At 35.1% G+C, this 27,430-nt stretch overlaps 2 protein-coding genes across 4 annotated transcripts; one reads left to right on the top strand and one right to left on the bottom strand.

The window, feature by feature from the left end:
- Positions 1-197: 197 nt before the first annotated feature.
- Positions 198-2,185, bottom strand: LOC108778099 (uncharacterized). 3 transcript variants are annotated; one of them, XM_018545196.1, is made up of 6 exons: positions 2,080-2,149; positions 1,480-1,896; positions 1,315-1,403; positions 1,174-1,205; positions 677-1,008; positions 198-387 (listed from the first exon to the last, which is right to left on the bottom strand). In XM_018545196.1, coding segments are annotated over exons 3-6 (381 nt in total). In that variant the 5' UTR covers positions 1,317-1,403; positions 1,480-1,896; positions 2,080-2,149; the 3' UTR covers positions 198-372. The 3 variants fall into 3 exon arrangements, with proteins under 3 accessions (XP_018400698.1, XP_018400696.1, XP_018400695.1); XM_018545194.1 differs by having other exon boundaries at positions 1,174-1,403; positions 2,126-2,185; XM_018545193.1 differs by having other exon boundaries at positions 1,174-1,403.
- A 6,606-nt stretch (positions 2,186-8,791) lies between these two features.
- Positions 8,792-10,110, top strand: LOC108778097 (putative nuclease HARBI1). The gene is made up of 2 exons (XM_018545192.1): positions 8,792-9,253; positions 9,832-10,110. Exons 1-2 carry the CDS (start codon positions 8,792-8,794, stop codon positions 9,910-9,912), a joined length of 543 nt encoding a protein of 180 aa, XP_018400694.1. The 3' UTR covers positions 9,913-10,110.
- Positions 10,111-27,430: the final 17,320 nt, after the last annotated feature.

The following is a 27,430-nucleotide window of genomic DNA, read 5'->3' as shown; positions in this document are numbered from 1 at the left end:
TTTACTCGGTAACGAGTAACTGTAACTAGTTACTTTTAAAAAGTAACTTTCCATTCCCTGAAGTAGATATTGTATAACTGAACTTTATTTTGTTATAACAAAAACATTATATATAATAAACACAAGTTATATAATAACACAATCAAAGTTATATAATAAACACAAGTTTCTTTAACGTATCAGATCCTATTGCCACGGAACAGCTTCAATATCGAGAAAATAATTTTTGAAGCTCTCTCTCACAATTGCTGCATTTCGAGAATGAGTATTACTTCCTACTATCAACTTCTTCTTCCTTTTATCAACTGGAGTCCTTCTCGTATTTCTTAGCGTCATTCACCAGAATTTATTGTTCCATCTGTCTGTACCGAGTCAGCAAAACCTGGCCTGCAATACAGTAATTTATTCATTAAGAAATTATGCAGCACCACACAAGCTTTAACAATTTTTTCTGCAGTTTGTAACAACGTATTTATCTTTCTAAAATTCTTCATCGTGCCACCATTAAGGTACCTTTTCACGAGCTGCTCAAACTGGCCGTTCCAGCGACAAAAAAGGTCACATGATAAAAATTGACGAATAGCAAGCGAATATGACGCTTGCTATTCGTCAATTTTTATCACTGGAACTTTTTTGTCGCTGGAACGGCCAGTTTGAGCAGCTCGTGAAAAGGTACCTTTATACCGAAGGTATTTTCAACAACTCTCCGAGCTCGACTTAACCGATAATTAAAAATTCTTCGGTCATAAGTAAGTATTTTTCCTGGATATGGTCTCATTGTATAATTGGTCAGCTGAAACGCCTCATCTGCTACCAATACATATGGCATTGGATCTCCGTTCTCGACTATCAGGGAAGGTAGAGGTAGATAAAGTTTGTAATCAGCAAATAGTTGTCCCATGAGAGAATTCTTGAATACTCCACTATGACGACCTTCAGCTCCAATGTCGACAAGAAGAAATCGATATAATGCTGAAGCCACGGCCATTAAATTTATGCTGTGACTTCCTTTATAGTTGTAAAATGTTGATCCCGATTTTGGTGGTGCATAAAAATTAAAATATTTATTTATTAAACTCATATCACATGTATATTAATAAAACTTACGTTAGTATCAATATTTTAGATAAACTATTTAATATTATTTTTATATAAATCTACAAATACATTTACCTTCACAACAACGTGCTTCCCGTCTACAGCACCTATAATGTGGAAAGTTCCAGTGTGTATAGAACTCTTTCGTAATTTCCTTCCAATTATCTTCTGACGGTATAAACATTTCATTTTTCAGCGCTTGCCATAAGTACTCACATGTGTCAGCGATAATTGTTGAAACAGTGCTACGTCCTATGCGAAATGTGAAAGCAATAGAGGCCATTTTATCTCCTGTGGCTAAGTATCTGCATGTAATTGAAAAATCAATATTTTACATAATTATTTCTTAATAATTATTAGCGTTCATTTTAATAAACTTACCTTAATGTCAAGTATAACTTTGTGCGAGGACAAATAGGTTCTCTAAAATTAGTTTGTTTTTTGTAAAGAAGGTCCAACAATTCTAAATAATTTATCGAAGATGTCGACTGTCATACGGCAATACTTGAAATGTAAATCAATGTCCAGAAACCGCATCTCATTAATGAGATGTTCATCATCTCCTTAATTATTCCCCGACGCTGATTTATCGGACGAACCCACCATCGTCGTCGTACCGATAAATCAAAGTAGCTTTCATCACTTCGTCGTTGTGCCTGGTGTTTTAGATACCATAATTGATAAAAAAAGACGTTTCTGGTGATAATCCATACCAAAATGTCTTATTTTCGCATACAGGCGTAACAGCGTTAAAAAACGATTATGTCTACTAATAGCTGATGCTGATTCCATAACGTACTAAAATAACAAATGTATCTAAGGTTAACAATTTTAGGTTATTTTCTACATTTTTATGGTGTGTTCGGAAAAATGCTATTAACGCTATTTCTATTATTCTATTTTGTTTATTAGACATAAAACAAGTAGGTAGAATGACAGAAATAGCGTCTCCCTGAATGTACTTTACAATTTAATACATACGGTTTCTCAGACCTAGATCTGGGGGTCGATTGTGTGTGAAAATTACCAAAGTTTGCAAATTCACTTCGATCATCGATGCTGTGGTCGGCTGGTCGCTCGCCGCTTGTCGTATTCAGTATGAACGGACAAAAATTAAATCATCGCACATCGCTTGTCGCGCATCGCCCATCGCGTCCAGTAGGCTAAAGCGGGGAGCACAGACTTTTGCATAACGCATAAACCATATACATAAAGAATTTGATTGGTCCACTGACTCATGCATAAGAAAATGGACCAATGAAATTCCTTATGCACATGCTTTATGCGTTATGCAAAAGTCTGTGCTCCCCGCTTTAAGGCGAGAATTTAGGCGAGAAACACACTTTTGCATAACGCATAAACCATATACATAAAGAATTTGATTGGTTTGTTGACTCATGCATAATAGAGACCCTCTAATCAGAGTCGCGAAATAACGTTTCCAATTTTGATTGGTGCTGACATTTTTCAGTAAAAACCGGAAATAGTCATGGCATCAAATTTAAGTCGACCTACATTCGCTGCCCAATTTGCTCTTTTTTCAGGATTACAAAGAAAGACTTTCATAATATAACCCTTTTTTTACAGAATTATTGCAGTCTGGTGTAGAACAACCAGTCATTTTAGAAAACATAATTTTATGAAATACAGTATTAATATAAAAAATATAATAATGTAATTTCTTTCTGATAACTGTATTTAGATTCACATGTATTAGGTGTTAATGTATCACAATCATAATCTTTTCATTGCAATTGCGATGGTGCTCGTACGTGCAATAGTATTATATTTAATCGCTACTTCCGGTTTTTGCTGAAAAATGGTATCGCCGACCTAACCTTATTGACGTTATTTCGCGACTCTGATTAGAGGGTCTCTAATGCATAAGAAAATGGGCAAATAAAATTCCTTAAGCCCATGACACATAGAAAAACGTAAGAGCCCCAACACACACTTTTGCATAACGCATAAAGCATGTGCATAAGGAATTTCACTCGGAACTCGAAACCTAAAATGGGTTCATGTCTTGTAGACTGGCGAGACCGAGTGGAGTCTCCTTATATCTTCCTTCATGGTGCAATGCCACTGCGCATTGAATGAATAACCGCGGACGTTTTTTGACCTACCCCCACCACGCTAGTTTACTCTCCTGGTTCTAGTCTTCTTGGCATAAACCATATACATAAAGAATTTGATTGGTTCATTTTCTTAGGCCTATCGCACATGAAATGCATAAATGTGCATAAGCATAACATAAGGCCGCTGGACCAATGAGCATCCAGCATAAAGACGCCATATTGATTAACATGATGCTCATTGGTCCAGCGGCCTTATGTTATGCTTATGCACAGTTATGCATTTCATGTGCGATAGGCCTAAAGCTATATCCACACAAACTTGCATAGCTGCATAAACGCATGCATAAAGAAAATTATCCGATCGCATTTCCCTTATAGAGATGCATGTAAAATATGATTGGATAATTTTTTTTATGCATACGTTTATGCGGTTATGCAAGTTTGTGTGGATATAGCTAAAGCGCTTAGTGATTCTTTAATATGATTGATTCTTGCATTTAGTTCTTCGCTGAATCTATGACTGCTTTCCTTTTAGGAGACATAAATCGACACAGTATAATCCAAAGAGATTATATAACCTCTTTGGTATAACCAGAGAGAAACCTGAGAGCGGCCATGGCGGCCTTTTTCCTGTAATGCTTTAGACGAGAAACACACACTTTTGCATAACGCATAAACCATATACATAAAGAATTTGATTGGGCGCATTCAGCAGAAAAAAGCGCTACGAGAGCGCTCGCTGTTATTGGTATATTCTTCCAGATTTAAAATTCTGATTGGATGATCTAGAAGAATACACCAATAACAGCGAGCGCTCTCGTAGCGCTCTTTTCTGCTGAATGAGCCCATTGATTCATTGATTTATGCATAAGAAAATGGGCCAATGAAATTCCTTATGCACATGTTTTATGCGTTATGCAAAAGTGTGTGTTTCTCGCCTCAAGTCCATGGTACATAGAAAAACGTAAGGCCGTAAACGTAATCAGTAAGCGAATTGACCAATCACAGTTGAGAACGTAGCAGCCGCCGCTTACGTTTACGTTTTTCTATGTGCCATGAGCTTTACACTAGCGGCACCAACGTCCATTTTCGAGCTGGAACTATGTACCACCATGGCTGCGTTCGAAAACGTCCTCTGCCGGCGCAAGTGAGGTGACTTAGGGATGCGTTGGTGGGGGTAATGGGGAATTTAGAGAACTGTTGGTTTTCGAACGACCACCAAATTTCAAATGTACAAATTCAAAATGGATAGTGTTGAGTTACGTCGAAAACGTTTAATTTCTGTAGCTGTAAATACTAGCGACGAGTTCTTAAAGTCTAATTTAAATACAGGGAGGGGCATTTAAAACAGGTCACCTGAATAACTCGTTTTTGACAATAGAAGAAAAAGTGTCAAACAAAAGTTGCTTGGTTTCGAGGGGCACATAATGTGATGTCAATAATTGTTTTTTTGGTGGAGGCGCTAAAAAGATATGAAGGTCATCTCCACTTTTTTAAATGGAATTATGTAATTTTTTTTAGATAACGTGATTCCTCTAATTATTTTGCATATAAAAGTATTAAGGTAGAGATACCAAAAAACCAATAGTTTTCGAGATATTTTACACTTTATTTTGATACATATTGACACAAAATGTTAAATAACTCGTAAACTGTTGACTTTTTGATTATCGTACCTTAATATTTTTGTGAACAGAATAATGAGATAAATCAAATGGTGTAAAGAAAACACATAGTTGCTTTAAAAAAAATATGTATACAAAATGCATCAACTTCAATATCTTGGTTCGCAGGGCAGAGCAACAATTTTTTTCTCTCAGATTCTTTTTTGTGCAAAAATACGTCAAATGAGACTAATTTTTAAAATTGGAGGGGAGGCACACCTCTTCTGAATAATTAAAGATAATTAAAAAGTTTTTAGTTTTGAATAAGAATGTGATAAAATGTTACAATATATGCTAAATATATTCTATTTTTATTTTATTTGAAATAAGATAATATGAACATGGCTGGAGACGCGTCTCCTGATATTTTTATTTTTAATAATATAATAATGTGATAAAAATTAATACGGTATAGTATACATTATATTTTTATTTTCGACTAAGAGAAATGATAACAATGTCATATAAATGTAATATATATTTTATTTTTACTTTTGAAAAGTTTATTTAAGAAAAGTAGTAACGATGTGATAAAAGTATAATAATACATGCTACATACGTTTTGTTTTCGTTTTGGATAAGAAATGTGCTCGAATAAGAAACTTTATGTTTGAATAAGTATGTAATAAATTTGTATTAAAGTATGCTAAATATATATTTATGCACAAAGTTTTATTTGATTGTAATATATCTTATTTTATCGATTATATATTATACATAAATATCTTTATCCATTTTGAACATTCTGAGCATTTCTCATATCTAAATTATTACATATGTTAAATCTCTTAGCTTCTGCAATTATTCTATCATTATATCTAATTCTTTCCCTTTGCAATTCTACTTCTTCTACATTAAAAACATCTTGTAATCTCAATTCGTCTTTTTTCAATAAGCAAATGTTATGAAGCACACAACACGCTAATATGTGATATGGTGTAAAATTAATACGATTGATTGCTAGTAATTGTAAGAAACTTCTCCAGCGTCCTTTTAAAAGAGCAAATGCCCTTTCTATTATATTACCATTCTCGTTGAAGAATGGCAATAATTGTAATTCTTTTGTCGTTTTGTGAGATGTCCATTGTCCACATATGGAACTAAAAGATGTTTATGCAGTTCATATGCAGCGTCTCCAATTAAATGGTATTATTGGGAAACTTGGGATTATTTATATAATCTTGGAAAACTGATAAGCGAAAAATACGAGCATTATGAACTGATCCTACATTCCCCACATATATGGTACATGCGTGAATTGCATTGTCGCACACCACCTGCACAAAAAAATGCATCACAAATTACTTAAGCCGGCAATACACAAAGCTTTTTTTCCTGCTAGATTGCTAGCTCAGTTGGTATTTTGCTACTTTATTACTAACTATGTAGATAAGCATCTTGCTACTACATTGGCTGCGATGCTGACACTGCAGTCAATACAATAGCAAGATGCTTATCTAGTTAGCAATTCAACAATAAAAAAATATCGTATGCTGCTTGCGGCTATATTCATTACTAATAATAAGCGTAATACAATAAATTAGACATGGATTTAGATATTCTGGTTATAATTACGGGAATTTATAATGTCTACACATATATACACGCGTACACAATATGTTATACAATATGTATAACGTTTTGAAATAAATTATATAAATAATGATATTATAACAGCATTATTAAAGTATTACCTGCAGATGAATAGAATGATGACCTTTTCGATTGATATATGCTTCTGCATTTTCTGTAGGTGCTGGAATAGTTATACGTGTACCATCTCCAATTGTATTAGGGAAACCATTTTTACAAGAAAATCCACGTACAATATCTTACATTTTATTATTTGTTGGCTATACTATATATCTTGGCAATAATTGACAAAGTACTTTTGCAACACAATGCATAGTTCAGCTGTAGCCTTGCCAACGTCTCTCAATTATAGATCTAAAAGTACAATAATATGTAAAATGTGATTTATTACATATAATATATACCATAAAGTATGTGGAAAAAAGTTTTACATCAGAAATAATAACCAATAATATCATTTTTATTAGTGCTCTTGTGCATAAGAAATAACACTAATGTATATAAGAAAATTTAAGGTCAAGTGTATGTATTGTACAAAATAATGACATTATTTTGTGAAAGTTGTGATACATTACATTTCTTATACTTTATTCTAATTATATAAATATAAGTATAAAACTTTCTTTCATATTTCTGATTTTTCTATTTTTTTCTATACAACATTTTCTTCTTTATATTATATCTTATATAATATTTATATTTTTAACTGATCTATATGTGTATGGAATTGCAAAACGCCATAAACTTAATAATAATTGCTTTCCATTTACACTCAAGTGAAACTTGAGTCTGAAATGAGCTGAGTATTTCATACTCAGATAATGACGTCATTGTTCAGTATGTAAAAGGAACGCGCTAAACTGAGAAATTTTCTCTAACCATTTTGTTATTTAGAATATGGGCCCCATCCCTGATCCTGACGAAATACCAGGTCCACCCAACATGTCTATCGCACGAAACAAAAGAATCTGAAAAACGTTGGCTCCTGACTTAACGTTATTTCTTCCAGACTCTTTCCCTCCGCGCAACAAACGCGTCAAATGAGCCCAACACCCCACCGAAATCAAAGGTGAAACCTGTACTCCAAATAATTACCGATTATTTGCTATCATTAATTATAATTCTTTTATCATTTTGTCCTTACTTGCTCTTTTTGGTAAGAAAGTCATTGCATACACATAAGTTCGTAACCTCACTTTTACGAATGAGTCTACGAGACTCAGTAAAGCACACGGTCTCGAGCTTGTGCAGATTGTAGTTAAAAATTCAATTAAATCTCACTTACCAAATGTAAAAGGAACATGCACTCAACTGAGTTATGACGTCACAAGTCAGAATTATCTGAGTTTTGATACAAATGGAAAGCAACTATAATTGTTTTTCTGCAGGTATCATTTCATTGCCTTCGGTAGTACGAATCAATTTTTGTCCAATCTCTTCCAATAAAAATTCGAATGTTGAAGAAAGCATTTTAATAAGAAACAAATGTATATATTGTTAATAAATATGAATATAATAACATATAAAAATAAGTATAATAACAAATAATAGATACTGAAAGTGAGCTTTGAATTGCATAGCACTAAGCGATGGAATTATATGTTCCACATAACCTTCTACTCTGGGAATTTGGTTATCTTCGAGAATTTGTTCAGCAATAACTTTTAAAATGCTGTCGTTATTTTCATCATAAATGTAAGTAAGCGATTCTGATAAAATCTTCACAGCGCACGTTAACTTTATTTTATTCACAATTGCGAAATACGTATAAAAACATTAGACACTTTATCCGACCGTTACGGACGCGTTTCGGTTCGGGTGCTTTTCTTTGTATATTTTTGAAAGTGTTGCCGACTTTGACTGTGCATTATATTATACAGATGCGTGTTCGCGGTTGAGCTCGTCTCGATAGTTCGTCCATTGCACCTTTTGACGACCTGGGCTCTCATGACGCGCGTTATTGCGACGTGACGACGCCGTAGACGCAGGCGCCCGGAGACCGGTCGAGCAACGCCATTCTCGCGTGCATTGCATCATCAATTTTTGAAAGTGTTGCCGACTTTGACTGTGCGTTGACTCTTACATATAACTTTTTTGGTACGACTGGCCACGATAATCCGGTATTTAACGGAACCTGGGCCACCCAAATGTAGAAGAAGAAGAAGAGCGAAATACGTATACTAAAGTTATATCCACACAACTCGCATAACCGCATAAACGTATGCATAAGGAACTATCTAATCACATTTCGTGCATTTGTATAAGAGAAATGCGATTGGATAATTTTTTTATGCATGCGTTTATGCAAGTTGTGTGGATATTGATGGTATATCAAACGATGAAAAAGCTCATCATAGAATGTGGATGCACCCAATATTCACAGATAAACAAAGATTATCGCAGGGTGCCTGTAACAATTTAGTCAAAGAAATGCAATTAGTCGATCATGAAATGTTTTACAATTATTGTAGAATGTCCTCAGAAATGTTCGACCAGTTATTACATATTGTTGGTCCACGTATTGAAAAACGTTATGTCATTCGAGATCCAATACCAGTCCGTACTCGCCTTCTAATATGCCTACGTTATTTAGCTTCTGGAAACAGTATGACTTCAATAGCTTATTCTTTTCGAATTGGAATTAATACTGCCTCAAAAATCATTTCTGAAACATGTGAGGAATTATGGAATATTCTCCATAATTTAGTTTTTCCTGAAATAAACAAAGAGAATTGGATAAAAATCGCAAGTGATTTTGTGAAAAAATGGAACTTTTCGCATTGCATAGGTGCGATAGACAGGAAACATATACAAATTCAAGTAAGTTCTCAATAAGTAATGAAAATGAAATCAATATCAATACAATGTCGAAATCAAATTGACGTCGAATTAATTTTCCTTTCTTGCTGGATCAATATTTATACAAATAATGTATTTACCCTCGTAAAAAAGTACTATTAGTGTCACTACTAATGCAATAATGCAGTAGTAAATTCGAAAAAAAATAATGGTTTAAAAAAAAGATTAAAAATAAGAAATAATTAAAATAATAATTTCCTTTTTTATTAAAAATTGATTAAAATCGATTCTTTTATTCAAATTTGTATTAAAATCATTTTTGTAAATGCGGAAATGCATTATTACAGATTGCACTATTGTGCTAGTAGTGTCACTGTTCATCCTAGTAGTGATACTACTAGTGCCATTAATGTGAATTTAATACTGCACTTCTATATTACTAGTCACGAGCAGTATTACTATTCGTACCAATAGTGACACTACTGTATGTACAGTAGTGATACTACAGCACTACCAGTGACAGTAGTAGTACTTTTTTATAAGGGTAATATTTATATATGTAATGCGTGAGAGAAAAAAATTGTTTCTTGCTTTCTCAGGCACCTCCTCACAGCGGCTCAACTTTCTTTAATTACAAGGGTTGTCATAGCATTAATTTACTAGCAAGTTGTGAATGCTAATTATTGTTTCACATTACTTGATATTGGTGCGGAAGGCAGACAGAGTGACGGCGGGATCTTTGCACATTCACTCTTCGGTCAGCGATTTGAAAGAAATCAGATGAATTTACCACAACCAAGACCAATTGAAACTTCTGTGCCTGCATTACCGTTTGTATTAGTAGGGGATAAGGCATTCGCTTTGACTCCTTACATGAAGCGACCGTATCCACGAAGTGGCTAGACAACCGTCAAAGAAAGGTATTATCAATATAGTAAATATCATATATCAAAAATAAGCTTTTGAAATATTTGTATATATAAAGGTATTCAAAAATAAGGCTGCATTGAAATTGTATATATGTATTTATGTATAATATTTATTATTTATAAAGGTATTTAACTATCGTCTTAGTAGAGCACGAAGAATGATAGAAAGTGCATTCGGCATTTTGGCAGGAAAATGGCGAATTTATCATCGATAATTGCATCTGTTTCTACAGCAGTTAAAATTATTCAAGCAATGTATGCTTACACAACTTTGTTATTCAAAATGAAAACAAGTTGCCGCTCTCTAAAAGACGTTATACACGTATTATTATTAATGAAAGTGGAGCTATGCCAAGTAATGCGATGCAAGAAATAAATAATTCTAGTAGAATCAATGTCCACGCTAGACATGCTTCTAAAATTCGAGATGATTTCGCATCATACTTTGAAAATACTTGTGCAGTACCTTGGCAGTGGGAAAAAGTTTTGCTCAATAATTTTCCATTGAAAAAAAATTCAAGCTGCAGGTAAGAAAGATTTAAATGAGTCGATTTTGTTAAATATTAAGAATATTAGAGTAATTATAAAAAAAAATTTTTTCACAAACTGAAATATATGTCAGAGTTTTATAAACTAAAATGTAATGTAATGTTATTATTATATAATATTATAATATAATGTTATCCTAAGTGAAAATGAAACGTTCCCAGCTAATAACGCGTTGGTAGATATGTACTTGGATCATTGTTATTACACAAATTTTCTTTCTCAGCGAGTAATGTCAAAAATTCTATTTCCAGGCGAGCTCTGTCATGGTATGGAGGCCTCCGCATACCTTCTCCTAATCTTATTAAAAAACCATCTAGTGGATCAGTAATCTGTACTGTTAGCTCTTTAAGTGTTTCTATTAAAGCTTTTTGAAAAGCATCGCTCTTTTGCTCTAAAACATAATTTATATGAAGAATATATATATATATATATAAATAAATCGAATTATGCTAATATTCATTATTATGTAAATACACAATATCATATCTCTAACAAAAAAAATATTATTAGAATAAAAAATTGTAATTGACAACTTTCTATTGTGTACGCTTAATCGCAGGTTTCCATTTCGAATTAGAAAAAAAGTTTGTTGACTTTTTGACCTCTACTCATAGAGAAAATATATTAATATATTCGGAAAACAGTGTAGTGATTATTGAAAGAATTAACTTTCAGAAACTTTATATTTAATCGTTGCTATATTAAATGTTTCAACAGATTAAATGATGACTTACTTTTGGCCACCGGAGTTGATGTAGGAGTTTGTACATGAGTGGGAATGAGTTTGTACATTGGTAGAGAATCATGGATGGTAGTCGGTATCGAAGTATCAGTGAAATCAAAAGATGGAGTTCCATTATCATCCTCATGTTGCTCAGATGTTCTATATATTTCATTTTCAGTAACATTGTCTGATAATCAACTGACTGTCCTAGAATAAATATATTCATTTATATATATACAATATTTTTAATATTTTAGCTATAAAATGTTAATGTAACCTGTAAAACCAATTAGAATAATGCTATAACTTACTTTCGTGTTTCGAAAACATCGTTTAAAAATGTCATGAGATCATAAAATCTGAATTTAGATTTTTTTATATTAGCGGCTTCAGCTGCCGATCCACTGGGAATATAGCTTTAGACCTTCTTACGAGCTTTCATATAATTATCTCGTAAGTATTTCCAGCGAGTCTTAGCCATCTCTGATGTAAGAGCTCCTAACGAGTTTTCATGATTGATTCATAATGTATAAAATATCTATTGTATGTGTGAGAGAGTGTGTGTTCACAAATATATTGATACAGATATAATACCTTCTAGAATGTTGGAAATTTCTATTCATAAAGCATTTTTACATAAATTACTTCTTCCAAGGGCAGGTATACTATAGTCATAGAGTGCTCTCCTTTTTTTCACCGTTCTAATCAAAAGTTCATCTAAATCTTTTTGTATAGGATGTTCCGTAGTCTTAGTTTTGTCTATTAAACAAATTATTAAACAAATGATAAAGATAAAGTATATTTAATTGTTATGACATATACTAAAATATGTGTAAAGAATTAAAAAATGCAGAAGCACATACATATTGTCACAACATAATTTTCATCAACAAAAATGCGATCTTCATCCTCCACATAATGCTTAAAGAATTCATGCAAAAAATTTATGGTAAATTTGAAGAGCCATATCCATAATATCCACATTTGTGCTGAAAGGGTCCAAGCATGCAATGTGGATATATTATAATATGTTAAAATGAAAAAGGCATTTTTGAAAGCATGTAAAAAGTTAATTAACACTTAAAATGCATTTAAAATGAGCTAAATATATACATTATAGTCGTTTGAGAAAGAGAAAGCAAATATTTTACATGCAACATTCTATTATACAACGATAACCTTACAATTTTGTAAAAAATGAATTGAATATGACATAACGCATAATTTTATATAATAAATTCATTATTAAGTTCTTAATTTACTCTGATTTGATTCTTATCCATTTTTGGATGTTTTTTGGCCTTTACGAGAGATTCTATTGAAACTTTTTAACGAACTTATATAGTAATCTACCAGCTCTATCATAGACCTGGTTTACATCATGAAAGAATTGGTATGCGTATTAAATGGGTGCATCCAGAAGCATGACCGCTCATTGAGCGCTCAGTGAGCTCTTGTACCTGTTTGGTTTATATATTTAGATCTAATAGAATATGCCAATCAGATAAAAAAGCTCATTGAGCGCTTAGTGAGCGGTCGTGCTTCTGGATGCACCTATGTGTTTCATGCGTTTACATCGCCATTTGTATCATTTGATACGCGTATCAGTTTAGTACGATACTCCTGCTTGATACGCTCGTACCAAAATAATCCGACGGCGTTTACATCGTGCGTACTAAATGTTTATAGTACGAATTTGATACGAATATAGTATCTGATACGCGTATCAAGTGCACGATGTAAACCAGGCCATAGGCATAAAGTGGCGTAAAATCAATAGCATAAAGTCAATAAAGTAAAGGCGCGTCTACAATAGGGTCTGTAAGCTTAACATAAGCGTGTAAAGCGGGGAGCACAGACTTTTGCATAACGCATAAAGCATGTGCATAAGGAATTTCATTGGCTCATTTTCTTATGCATGAGTCAATGGACCAATCAAATTCTTTATGTATATGGTTTATGCGTTATGCAAAAGTCTGTGCTCCCCGCTTAAACGTAAAAGTTGGTTTATTTGAACTTTTACGGCTTTGACTCCGGCTTATAAAAGTTCCATGCAATAGTTTGCATAGAGCAACCATGAGCTACATAACTATATAAAATAAAATATTCGTATTATAATATAGTTCAAGAAACATAACAAATTATTAAAAATATTACAAAACATACTTACTATAAAGTAATACATAATCGATGTGCCGGCGAGAGAGGCTCACGAAGACTTTTTTTTTGTCAGAGGCTCTTGTACTAATTCAAGTAGTCTTTCAAATTGTGAAACAGTCATTCAAGTAAATTTGAAAAATTGCTCATCATCATGGTTTTTAATAAATTGAAAAAGAATATGAAAATGACCATTATGTTTTCGCTGCAATAATAGTGGTCGAACCCAATATTTTCGTTTAGCAGTCTTTTTCTTTTTTCTTTATAATAACTGCATAACAATAGTAGCTAGTTGAATAGTTACAAGACTAATTTTTTTAACTCGATAAATATCCATTATATTATATAGTTCTGAAATTCCTATATATTGTATAAAAACTTATGTAGTACAGAGGTTAGAATACTCAAATACGAGTTTACGATTTATTATGTTACGTTACGTTTATGGGCTGCTATTGTAGACAATGCGGAGTGATTTCTTATGTTTACGTTTATGTTAAGCTTACGAACCCTATTGTAGACGCGCCTTAACTAGGCAGAAATTGATGTTCATGTGAAACGATATGATTGGTCGGCGCAAATTACGCTTACGCAAGTTACGCCGCATGTGCTGGCACCTCAGACTCTCTGAGCACTTGCGCGCTTGCACGCGGAGACTCCTTAGGGTGGTATCAAGGCTTCCTTGCCTTGTTATCGCTAGGCGCTGGTGGTGAGTAGAGTCCTAGATATCAGAGAAGCGCAACCGGTGTGCCGCATTCTGATTCGCTGACTGTCAGCCAATTATTCATTGGTACTAAAAATGGCTGACTAATAGACGATTGATGGATTTCATATTTCGTCTGCAATCGACGCTATTTTTAGTACTTTTCTTTAGTAATTTTGCGATACTGACTTAACTGTATATACTGTGCTCTAGTGGTGAGGAAGGTGTCAGGTGCGGCTTAGGCGATTTGGTGCCTCGCGTGTATGGCTCAGGGAATATTTTATGATTTATTCTATGATTTATTTCTGGACAAAATAAAAATTGTCGCGGACGTGACACAAGTCAACACTGAAATTACACACCTATGGATCCTTAAGTTCAGTTCAAAGCGTACTTAGCCTAGGCGGCCTAAAATTGCTAGGAACCTGAAGTCGACGACGGACTATGATATGGCCCTTGGAGTACCATCCAACAAACGACACAGTACATATAGTGATTATCTCATTCTTGTTTAACATTGGCGAACAAGGATGTATACTTGATACACTGTGTTACATCGTATCATCTGTGTCGCTTATTGGAAGGCATCCTTGGAAAGTTGGAAACAGTTTAATCATAGCCATAAACTTTTTTGAATAAAGATATCACAATTTATTTCCATTTTCATTCGTGTTCGTAAATACTACTGAAAATTATTAGATTTTTACTAGAAAAAAAATACAACGTTGTCAAATTTACCAAATCTCTACTGAGTTTTGTCGATACGTCTGTAACAATTTTGCATCGATAAACCCTGATCTACAATTACGTAAACGTAGTTGTAAGAATCCTCCAATCACAGTTGGATATTCTCCTCATATTCAACTGTAATTGGTCAATTCTTACAACTACAACTACGCAATTGTAGATCAGGCTAAAATATCGTTAAGGTTAAGAGTCCCAACACACACTTTTGCATAACGCATGAAGCATGTGCATAAGAAATTTCATTGGCCCATTTTCTTATGCATGAGTCAATGGACCAATCAAATTCTTTATGTATATGGTTTATGCGTTATGCAAAAGTCTGTGCTCCCCGCTTAAGTTACAGAATCACGCTGTATCGACATAAGCTGTGTTCGGTAATAGCAAATCTGAGGCGTCGGAGTGCTCTTATATTATAGTATATGTCACGTGCACTATAGAAAAAGAGGACTCCGACGCCTCGGATTTGCATTGCCGAACGCAGCTATAGTTGGTAGTGCAAGCAATTAAAGTTGATAATTAACGATAGCGACAATCGTCAATAGGATGTTAGAGAATCCCTCTACCCTGTCTCCTCTACTGATATGTACATACAGTCTGTTTCTAAGGCCGGTATTCATAGTCAGTTCTTATATTCAAGACCGTTTTAAGTTCAGTCTTGAAGAGTTACGAACCAATCAGAGGGTCGCTTTAGCATCTTAAGACATTAACTTAAGACAGTCTTCAAATAAGAACTGACTATGAATACCGGCCTAAAAGGTTGTAATACTTTTTAATTCAATGGTTTTTGGAACGCAAAAAATTCTGACAAAGCAGATTTTTGAACGCCTATAGTCAGTGATTATGATCGGTTACGATAATTGTCAAAGTGATGCAGAATTGTCTTGTACAATTGTGAAATAAAAAAAATGTATTTGGCGCAGCGGAAAATTCTTATAGGCCTTCTACAATAAGCCATTACCTAAGTTTTAAGTATTAAGTCATAAGAAATTGACAACTCACAGTCGATTATTTTTCTCACATTTGATTGTGATTGGTAAATTTCTTATCATTTAACACTTACACTACCGGCCAAAAGTTCGTGAACGCTCCGAATTTTCGAACGCGTCAAATAATGTGTCATATCAGCGAATTCTTTGAGATATTGAGAAAACCAGTACGATATCTTTTATAGTACAGGAATAAAGCTTTCAATTGGTGGATTCAGTTTTATATCAGACATTATAGTCTCTTAGATGTATTTTCAAAATGTTGAATTTTGCGACTCTTTTCTTCCAAATTTTATCTCTGACAGCAAGTGCAAAAAATTTTTCTCGCTATTACCATAATTTTGTATAAATACTACAGGTCAAGACCTGTAAATTCCATTTTGAGAAAAGTCGCTGCGATTTTTTGTTCCAAAGTTATGATTTTTTGAAAATTTTCAGTTTTACTCGTTGAGTCAGAATTCTTTGAAAAAAGACCAAAAGTTCGTGAACATGTAGTTTATTCAAGTTCCGCAAATCGCAATGATACGTTTCTTTTAAAGATGATGCAAAATATTAAAATTTACAAAAAAATATACTTTTTAAATGTGAACTGCAATTCTTTAAAAAAAAAACTTCAAAATGCACCAAGCTGAAATTAGGTAAATAACTCGAGTAAGGATTAAGTACAGTCTTAAGATGTCACGAACCAATCAAAAGGCTGCATTCGCGTCTTAAGACTACCCTTAAGACAGTCTTTAAATAAGAACTGACTATGAATACCGGCTGTAGACACTGTTCTAGATTAATTATTCACTCACTATTACACTTCCAAATTGGAAGTATTATATCAATTTCTACCATAAATATCACCGCGCTAATTATAACAGCGCTCAGTGTTGCCCTCGGGATGTAATAAAAATATGGTATCAAGAAACTTAGCGCAAGTATGACTAGAAGACCTGAAATTATTTATTATTTTTATTAATATTTTTCCTTTTTCTTTATTTGAAGAAATTTATGTGTTATTCTCTTTATACTAATAATTCTTAATTTATTTTAGTCTAATTGTTAATAATTAACCTGTGTAGAAGCCACCTAAAGGTGTCTTAACACCAGAAGCGTTATTCACTGCACTTCTCGAGAAAGATCCTGTAACAGGCATCGACTGAAAGAACGAACCAACCACGTTACATAGTCCGAGAGTCAGCATTTCCTGCGTGGCGTCTAAAGACTTACCTTGTGCTTTAAAAACAATGAGAGAAATCAAGAAAATTTATATATATATATATATAAAAACTTCTCTTTCACAACCATAGAGATATAAGAATATATCTCTATGTTCTTATATCTCTATGTTCACAACGCGACGCATGACACGCTCAGTGGAAATGTACCCTTAGTTTTATCAAAGAGAAACCTGGAAGCAGCCAGCCCGATCTTTTTCCTGAATATCGATCATGAAACTTTTTCCCTAGGATGAAAAATGAAAAGTGAAAAATTTTTCTATTAACTTTAATGATAAAAATTTTCACTTTTTCCTTTCCATTCTAAGGAGAAAGTTTTATGATCAATATCCTGTAATGCTTTTAATCCACATACACTATCAGCGGCATCAATATCCATTTTCGAGCTGTGGGAACTACATATCACGTTCTTGATAAATTTCACACAACGTCGAAAAAAACTTTTTCTTTACATTCGTGCATAATTTGTGTCATTTGTAGGCCGCAGCACAGACTCTTGCATAACGTATAATGCACAGTGCATAAGAGAATCAACCAATCTGAGTCCTTCTTTTTCTCCTACTTCACGGAAGAGAAGCATTTTGATTGGTTGATTCTCTTATGCGTCATGTAAAAGTGTCTGCTGCGGCCTTCACCTTCGACGATGCAATTTTATCGACGTGTCACAATCTATAATTAAAATTTTTTTCTCTTCTCCCTAAATTATTTTTTCTTGAATATGGTCGCAAGAGATTTATTCGAAGTGGAAACGCTTTGTCCGCAATAAAAAAGTATAGCTATTTTTTATTCCATCCTGCCACACGAGACGGTAGAGGTAAATTTAGAGTACCTCTCCGTAATGCTTCGACAAAGACACTAGTAGTAAAAATACTGCTGTCACGTGAATCTAAAACAATATTGCAATAAAAAATCTACACCATGATAAATTTGATTTAAAATAAATACACAATTAGGGTGATTTAATATACCATAGCTTCCTATCCCTGCTTAAAATTTTCTATAAAAACTATAGGAACATATAGAGTTTGTATAGGTATTTATAGTTTTTAATAGTTTCTATAGTAGCGCACGAGAGCGACTATAGAAGCTCTACAGTTATCAATAAGATTCTATGAGTATAATAATAGAAAACTATTGCGGATTGGGATTTACCGATTCAAAACGCTCATTAAAAACTATAGAATTTTCTTAATAGTTTTCTATAGAAAATTTTAAGCAGGGATATCTATCCAAATTTAATAATAGTGGAATGGATGTCAAAAAATTATAAAAAGAATAAAAAATACAATTTATTTTTGTTACATTGTACTTATTTTACATATGTTGTTCATTTTTTTAGTTCCTTTTAGCTACAATTATCAATATTTTCCGATTTATTATAGCCCACTGCCAGGGAATTTGACCTACAATTACTTAAAAAATATTCAGCGATATTATTTCTCAATTCAATTGCTCATCTGTAGCTGCTCTATTTACTTCTATTCTATGTAATGGCTGTACATTTTGAGGCATCATATCAATGCACCATTTTCCTAATATAATGTTATTGTCTTCATCGTATTGATCAATGTTGAAAAGAGGACAATACTGTTTGAATTCAGCTATGTGTTCTTCACGTTTCATGATAAAATTGTGAAGATATAGAAAGGACAATACTTTCTACTGTTTTTAACTTCATGCTTAAGCATGTTTGTAACACTCTCCATCTTGACAAATATTTTGATTTTACATACATAAATGTAGTATTGAATGAAGATTACTTAAACTAAATTTGTCAAAAGACTTATTTACCTTGATACCAATATGCCAAAAGCATTTTCAATAGTGTTCCTCGGTCTGGACAATCTCTATAATTAAAAATTTGTTTTCTTTTTCCTAAATTATTTTCTCTTGAGTATGGTTGCAAGAGATTTGTTCGAAGTGGAAACGCTTTGTCCACAATAAAAAAGTATGGCCATTTTTTATTCCATCTTGCCACACGAGACGTTAGAGGTAAATTTAGAATACTTCTCCGTAATGCTTTGACAAAGACACTAGTAGTAAAAATACTGCTGTCACGTGAACCTAAAACAATATTGCAATGAAAAATCTACACCATTTGATAAATTTGATTTAAAATAAGTGCACAATTAGGGTGATTTAATATACTATAGCTTCCTATGTCTATCCAAGTAAAACAATAATTTGCAATGCAAATAGCTATCAGAACTATACTATGATACTGTTTATAATTAAACAAATTAGAACCACTTTCTGGAGTGCACTGAATCCGAATATGTTTGCCCAAACAGTGAGGAAAGTTCCATTGCTCGGCATATTTATTTGCAATGAATTTCTACTGTTCCTCATTTGGTATAGCAAAATATGTAGACTTTAGTGTCTTCCAAATGATCTCACATGTTTCTTTGATGATGGTATACCTAGTTGATTTTCCTAATTTCCAGTATTAACAAAGATGTGGCAATGTGTTTTCTGGTGCCAGAAAGCTATATCATCTTCACATGAAAACAAAATTAATATTCTCTTTCAAGTTTCTAATAATTATATTAATATGCAAAGAGTTATAGTACTCTTAATAAATACGTACCAAATTGTGAAAGCTAGACGAAATTGAGGCGTAAGATATTTTCGATAACTGTTCTTTTGCAAACAAAAAGATCATTTCTAGGAGTTCGTCAAATTGATCCGGTGTTATTCTTATCAGTTTAAAAAACTTTTCATGGTATATTATTATATTTTTTTATTTCATAAATGTTTTTTTTAAACTCTCGTACTTATGTACGTTCGCGGTAGAAGGGATGCACCCACCAACGACGCCTTTGAATTTTCTTTTTCAAATACATCATAACATTTAATAAATATGCATTACCCGCATAGAACATAAGTAACAATTGTAAGCGACAAGCTTTTACTTTATATTTTCCGCCTTGTTTAAATTGTCGCTTCGTCCGCGGCGCCTCTCTCCGATGATGCGCACGCATTCCTTCCTCGCGCCTATTGGCCCGAGTGATCGGCGTCCCCTTCGTGGTCACCGATTGGCCGACCCCCTTCTCGGGTCGTTGTTCGTGTTTGCTTCCCGCGCGAGCCGGGACACTCTTTGTTTGGACTTTGTACTGCTTTGACCTGTCGACTACGCGACAGGCCTAACCTACTGTGCACTACAGTAAAGTGCTTAACTGTGAACTTGACTATTTGCTTGACCTTCCTCTATTATTCCAGAGTTATCTGAGTTGCCTATCCTTACCGATTCTCACTATATCCCCTGCCTTCAACCATCCTGACACAACGGTCATTCCTGACGACCTTACAGCGTATTTCAGAAGTGGGATTAACCAAGTTATATCAAGATCTATCCTACGGAATTGGTTCGCGAACGGCTTCTCTCTTACGGTCTTCTAAGCATCAAAGACAATAGTCGCATCGTGTTCGCTACACAGTGCAGTACATTTGAGTGTCCGTATATAACGCGTGTGTTGTGATTCGCGCGTGGTTCTTCCGCGAAAGCGCAAGAGTGCTAATAGCCACGCGGCATCCGTCGTATTCTGCTTTCGCGTCCCGCAGCAGTTTTCATACGTCGTTTTTCACACGTCGCGTTTCATACGTCGCATTCTTTACATCGCGTTTCTTACGTCGCATCATTAGTGGCGTTCATCGTCGATTTTACCGCGAGTGTCCATCTTGCTTCGGTTATAGCGTTACGAGCAGCCATCTTGCTTGTGCACGTACAGTCGCTAAACGCATTTCTACGAGCTGTTCTTCGAGGAGATTTCGCCAGCATCGTTTGTGTTTTCCTAGTGACATTCAAGTAGCCATGGAACGCCCGCAGTTTAATAGGGAACAGCTTGAAGCCGATTCTCTAGACGAGCTTAAGAGAAAGCTCACCCTTTATAATCTTACGATACATGATACTCGTGCGGAATGCATAGACGCACTGCTCACGTATCTCGAAAGAAGAGACTTCTCCAGTCTCGGGGACTCTGAAATTTTATCTGGCGCTGCACGCAGCAGCTCTACGAATTCGCATGTCGGAAGTGCAGAACCGACAGCTCAGCAAGATATGGTGCCCATCTCTGCTTTCCAGCAAATGCTGCAAACTTTCTCTCAAGAGATGCGAGAACAAAGAAAGTTTATACAACAGCTTAGTGAGCAGGTTAGATCTCCACATCCTAGCTCTCATTCACCTGTACACGATTCGGTTTCATCCGCGTCCACAAGCGCTTCTACGATGAATCTTGCGTCAACGGCTCAATCAGTTAAATTATTGGCCGCGCAATTACCGTCGTTTGGTGGTACTCAGGATGAAGAAGTGGAAATGTGGGTAGAAAAAGTTGAGTGTGTTGCCCGCATTCATGCAGTATCCGAGGGAGTCATCCTCCTCGCTGCATCTAGTAAATTAATCAAGAACGCTAGGGATTGGCTGGATATGGATAATGGTCTGATCAATCAATCCTGGTGCATTTTTAAAGAAGCTATCACTAAACGCTTCAAGAGATACATTCCATTCCATGTGGCGATGCAAAAAGTGGAAGCACGACGCTGGAATTATCCAAAGGAAACTTTCCAGGACTATGCGCTGCAGAAAATGAAATTGATGCATGCCATGCGCCTGCCAGAACAAGATCAAATACAACTGTTGATTAATGGAATTAACAGTCTCTCTCTGAGAGGTATGGCCGCTGTATTAGATGCTACTTCGTTGAATGAGTTTCTCGAGAAAATGTCAAAGGTAGTGGCTACTTGTATCGTCGGTCCGGCTAAAACGTCTCCACCGCCGGTTCGAAAGGAAAAGAAGGAAACCCCTTCGTCGCCTTCCAAGTCGAGTCCACCAGCAGGAAACACTTCGACCCTATGGTGTGTTTATTGCAAGACAAAAGGACATTCAAGGTCTGATTGTCCGAAATTGAAGAAGAAGGATCAAACGCCACCTTCTACCGGTTCGAGTTCATCGAAACAGAATTCCACCGCATTAGAGCTCACAAAGGATTCAACTCAAGTCGGCTGTGTCAGCCAAACATCTAACAGCGAGGTAACTTCGATCGTCTCCGATGAAGTCGACGAATCCAGGATGTTGGACTTACGTCACCCCGTTATAGAAGTAACTAATATCAATGGTTCGCCTTGTAGTCTTGATGCATTAGTCGACACTGGCAGCCCGGTTTCTTTTATTATTTATTCTACTTTTAAAACGATTTTCGGTCAAAACTTTGAACTCGATCGTTCTTCATTAAATAAATTTAAAGCTCTTAATAAAGTTAACATAGAAGTAATTGGTTCACTCAGCTCTACGATCAAATTATCTCAGCTTCCTTTTACAGAATGTCAAATTAACTTATTAGTGGTTGACAATGAAGAGTGGTCCACCCAATTGGTTTTAGGCTGCGATTTCGTTCAAGAAAATAATCTTTCGGTATTATATCATCCGAAACACAGTGAAGCTTCTAACCGTATCAAGCTTTTCGCTGAAATAGCTTCAACTGAGATCATCGAGGACATCAGAGAACCTACAGGTAAAACAGTCATAGAAACTGATTTCGATTCTGAAACTAATTCGAAAGTTTCAAGTCTCATAGAAAAGGTTAGCATTGAACCAGTTCAAAAAGCCAGAGACGATTACTGTGTTAAGGTTACTTTGAAAGACAGTTCTGTCTATGCATATGCCCCTCGTCGATTCGCACATTTTGAACGCCTGAAAATACGCGAGATTACTGATGACTTATTAAATCGAAATATAATAAAGCCGAGCGATTCACCTTATTGTGCTCGTATTGTATTAGTGCGTAAAAAAGACGGACGCCATAGGCTTTGTGTTGATTTGCGACCGCTGAATGATCGCGTTATAAAACAGCATTTTACTTTCCCGGTAATTGAGGATTGTTTAACTAAACTCGGAAATAAACGGGTGTTCACGTTAATAGATTTGAAAGATGGATTCCATCTTATAACTATCCATCCAGATCATACCAAATATTTTGCGTTCGCTACTCCGGACGGACAATTTGAATATGTACGGTTACCCTTCGGTTATTGCGAAGCGCCGGCCGAATTTCAAAAGAGATTGAACCATATTTTACAGCCTCTTATTCGGTCAGATGAAGTCATCGTTTATATGGACGACATCTTAATACCCACCGTCACTGTGGAAGAAAATTTAAGAACAACAAAAAAGGTTTTATTACTGCTTAAGCAATACGACTTTACCGTTAATTTCAATAAATGCCAATTTCTCAAAAAATCTATAGAGTACTTAGGATACTCAATCTCTTTTGATAAAGTAACATTAAGTGATAAGCACACGTTAGCTGTAAGAAATTATCCTTATCCCACTACCGTTGTGGAATTACAGCGAGCTCTTGGTTTATTTAATTATTTCCGCAGGTTCGTGAAGGATTATGCAGCGAAAGCCAAACCGTTGACCAATCTCTTACGCAAAGATATCAGATTTCATTTCGACAGTAATTGTAAAGAGGCATTTGACTCCCTGAAGGCTGCCATAGTCTCATATCCTGTTTTAAGATTTTATCAACCTACTCGGGAAACCGAATTGCACACAGATGCCAGCTCAACCGCACTGGGTGCAGTGCTTTTACAAAAACAAGACTCTGGCAAATTTGCTCCTATAGCATTTTTCAGTCAAACTACGAATGACGCAGAAAAGCGATACCACTCGTTTGAATTAGAGACACTAGCGATTGTTAGGGCAATCGAAAGATTCCACATATATTTATATGGACTTAATTTTAAAGTCGTAACGGATTGCAACGCTGTGGCTTACGCTCTGAAAAAAGCTACGATTAATCCTAGAATAAACAGATGGATATTGCGCATGCAAGGTTATAATTTTCAAGTCGAACATCGAAGTGGACAGAAAATGTCTCACGTTGACGCACTTAGTCGTGTAAATGTTGCATCTATAGATCCTGTGCCGCTGGAAAAAGAACTACAGTATCGACAGTTGGCAGATCCTCAACTCCGTGCTATTGCTGAAAGACTAGAGCACTCGGATCAGGATAAATATTGTTTATTAGATGGTTTAGTTTTTCGACAAGATGCCGATTTTCCCAAATTTGTTGTACCTGATAAAATGATTTATAAGCTCTTAAACATTTACCATGATCAGTCCGCGCACTGTGGAAAAGAAAAAACTTTGTTAGGAATTAAAGCGAACTATTGGTTTCCGTCAATGAAGAAAAAAATCAATGACTACGTGGACAACTGCTCCGAGTGCCTAGTCGCTAATAGTTCCGCGAACGTCAAAGAAGGAGAATTGCAAATTACTCCCACGGCAGATACACCATTTCGTATCGTACACATCGATCATCTGGGACCTCTTCCACGAGCTTCCGATCGTTCCAGACACGTCTTTACTTTAATTGACGCGTGTACGCGTTTTACATGGATGTTTCCGGTTAGAACTACATCTTCACGTGAAGTGATTAAACATCTAATTCCATTGTTCAATGTTTTCGGTAATCCAGATGAATTAATCTCGGATCGAGGAACAGCGTTCACGTCGGAAGAATTCACTCGATTCTTAAACTCACGTAACGTCAAACATCACAAAATTGCAGTTGCCGCACCCTGGGCTAACGGTCTAATGGAGCGCGTTAACAGATTCATAAAATCTTCTTTTAAAAAAGTCGTAAAAGAATTATCTTCTTGGCCAGCTCAGCTTTCAGTAATACAGTACGTAATAAATAATACGTATCACTCTTCGATCAAAAGTACGCCGTCGAAACTGTTGCTTGGGTATGATCAACGCAATCATGCTGACGCCAAACTTGTGCATTTCTTAGAAAAATTGGCTAAATCTGAATCATATTTTGATCAAGAACGAGAGGCTAGGCGCGAATTAGCGATTCAAACTACTAACGAATTGAAGGAATATAACAAAACATACTATGATCGTAAACATCGAAAGCCCACTCGTTATAAAACCGGTGATTACGTTTTAATTCGTGATGCTACCGTTAAACCTGGCGATAGCCGTAAATTCAAACCTGTATACAAGGGACCTTACCAAATAGCCAAAGTGCTAAATAAAAATAGATATGTCGTGACCGATATACCCGGTTTCAACATCACGTCACGCCCCTACAATTCCATTTTATCCCCGGATAGAATTAAGCCGTGGATCAAGACAGTAACACCTTAATTTATATTTATAGTGTACCCAACTCTTAATCTTTATATTCATATTATAACTATATACTTATGTTCAAATTTATATAACTGTATTTAACTATGCTTATGTTTAGGAAAAATGTAATAATTTGTAAGCGTTTCTAAAATTATAAGTTTATTAGTTATAAGTTGTTGCGTTTCATAACTTCTTTAACATTGTTATGCGTTCTGTTTATTATATACGTTTGTTTATTTCTTTGTTATATAAACTCGTTCCGGAAAAGTATTCGGGACGAATACCAGAGGTCGAATGGCCGAACTGTAAGCGACAAGCTTTTACTTTATATTTTCCGCCTTGTTTAAATTGTCGCTTCGTCCGCGGCGCCTCTCTCTGATGATGCGCACGCATTCCTTCCTCGCGCCTATTGGCCCGAGTGATCGGCGTCCCCTTCGTGGTCACCGATTGGCCGACCCCCTTCTCGGGTCGTTGTTCGTGTTTGCTTCCCGCGCGAGCCGGGACACTCTTTGTTTGGACTTTGTACTGCTTTGACCTGTCGACTACGCGACAGGCCTAACCTACTGTGCACTACAGTAAAGTGCTTAACTGTGAACTTGACTATTTGCTTGACCTTCCTCTATTATTCCAGAGTTATCTGAGTTGCCTATCCTTACCGATTCTCACTATATCCCCTGCCTTCAACCATCCTGACACAACGGTCATTCCTGACGACCTTACACAATTATATTCGCGTTATTGCATTTATTGGTCTCATATTTATATTTAAATGCTGCTATAACTTACGTTACATATAACCTCGCTGCCTGATAAGTACTGATCTTTGACTATATAATCATAGACTGCTAGTTGACTTTTTACGCTGTAACATCACGCGTGCCCCCGGGGGCTAAATGGCAAAAATCCGAAACACGAAATCACTTTTTGATGGTAAAACAGCGAATCCTGGTACTTCAATGATACATCGATAACTTACGTATATAGGGTGCATCCAGAAACACGACCGCTCATTGAGCGCTCATTGAGCTCTTGTACTTGTTTGGTTTATATTTTTAGATCTAATGGAATATGCCAATCAGATAAAGAAGCTCATTGAGCGCTTAGTGAGCGGTCGTGCTTCTGGATGCACCTCTATAGTATAAATCTTAAAAGTTTACCAGTTCAATCGAGGAAAGGAAAGAAATTTGTATTTTATTACAATGGTTAAATATTGTTGCGTACACGGCCGCACGGGTGCAATTCATCAACATATAAAAAAGAGAAAAAAGAAAATAAGAATCAGTTACAATCTTTTAGGTAAGTTATTTCTTTATTTGTATTTGAAAGTAAAATTGTTAAACATTATTAGATATTAAACTGTTCTTCATATATCAATTTTAGACTGTAAAATCAATGTTAATCTATTAATGTGACTGGTATTGAATAGATAATTCCATCGAACTCTGTGCTTAAAAAACAATTGATAGAGGCACTTCTTGCTGCTGGTCATAGCGAAGAACATGTGACAAAAATAAAAAAATATAGTAAAATATATAGCCTGCACTTTACAACAGATTGCATATTCCATCTTTTCTTTTCTCTCTTCTTTGTCATATTCCATTTTTTTCTTTTTTCCTATTTTATCATCGAAATGTAACTTCGTGTTTCGAATTTTGGATAAACTTCCGAAAACCTGATACCTCCGATTTTTATGGCGCTTGGTATTCTAACGTTTTTTGGTGCGCTGAACACGAATATCACCATGAAAATCACCGGCAAGGTCATCTTCTTACGATCTTACTCTATTACTACTGTTGTACCTCTCGGTGCAACAAGATATTATTTTGGGATTCGATCCGCTCAAAGGGTTGGAACCCACGAGGAAAACGAGGAAAGTGGTCAAGGTCGTAGAACAAACACTCACTGCACCACACTTTTATTAAAATAACCCCTTTTTATTTATTATTACACTTTACAATTTCGAGTGGTTATTACCACTGATTACATTTAACCCTTTATTTAATTATTATAATTACCCGATTGAATGATTACACTTTGGTTGCT

The sequence above is a fragment of the Cyphomyrmex costatus genome, unplaced genomic scaffold, assembly GCF_001594065.2.
Source record: "Cyphomyrmex costatus isolate MS0001 unplaced genomic scaffold, Ccosl1.0 scaffold476, whole genome shotgun sequence".
Lineage (NCBI taxonomy): Eukaryota > Metazoa > Arthropoda > Insecta > Hymenoptera > Formicidae > Cyphomyrmex > Cyphomyrmex costatus.
Note: the sequence above shows the minus strand (reverse complement) of the source record. Positions and strands in the feature narration are given on the sequence as shown.

Coding starts and splice junctions, on each gene's coding strand:
- LOC108778099 (XM_018545194.1), bottom strand. CDS start 1,381: ATGGCCTCTATTGCTTTCACATTTCGCATAGGACGTAGCACTGTTTCA. Junction 1,009..1,173: donor GGAAGCACGTTGTTGTGAAG/GTAAATGTATTT, acceptor ACAACTATAAAG/GAAGTCACAGCATAAATTTA.
- LOC108778097 (XM_018545192.1), top strand. CDS start 8,792: ATGTGGATGCACCCAATATTCACAGATAAACAAAGATTATCGCAGGGT. Junction 9,254..9,831: donor GGAAACATATACAAATTCAA/GTAAGTTCTCAA, acceptor TTGCTTTCTCAG/GCACCTCCTCACAGCGGCTC.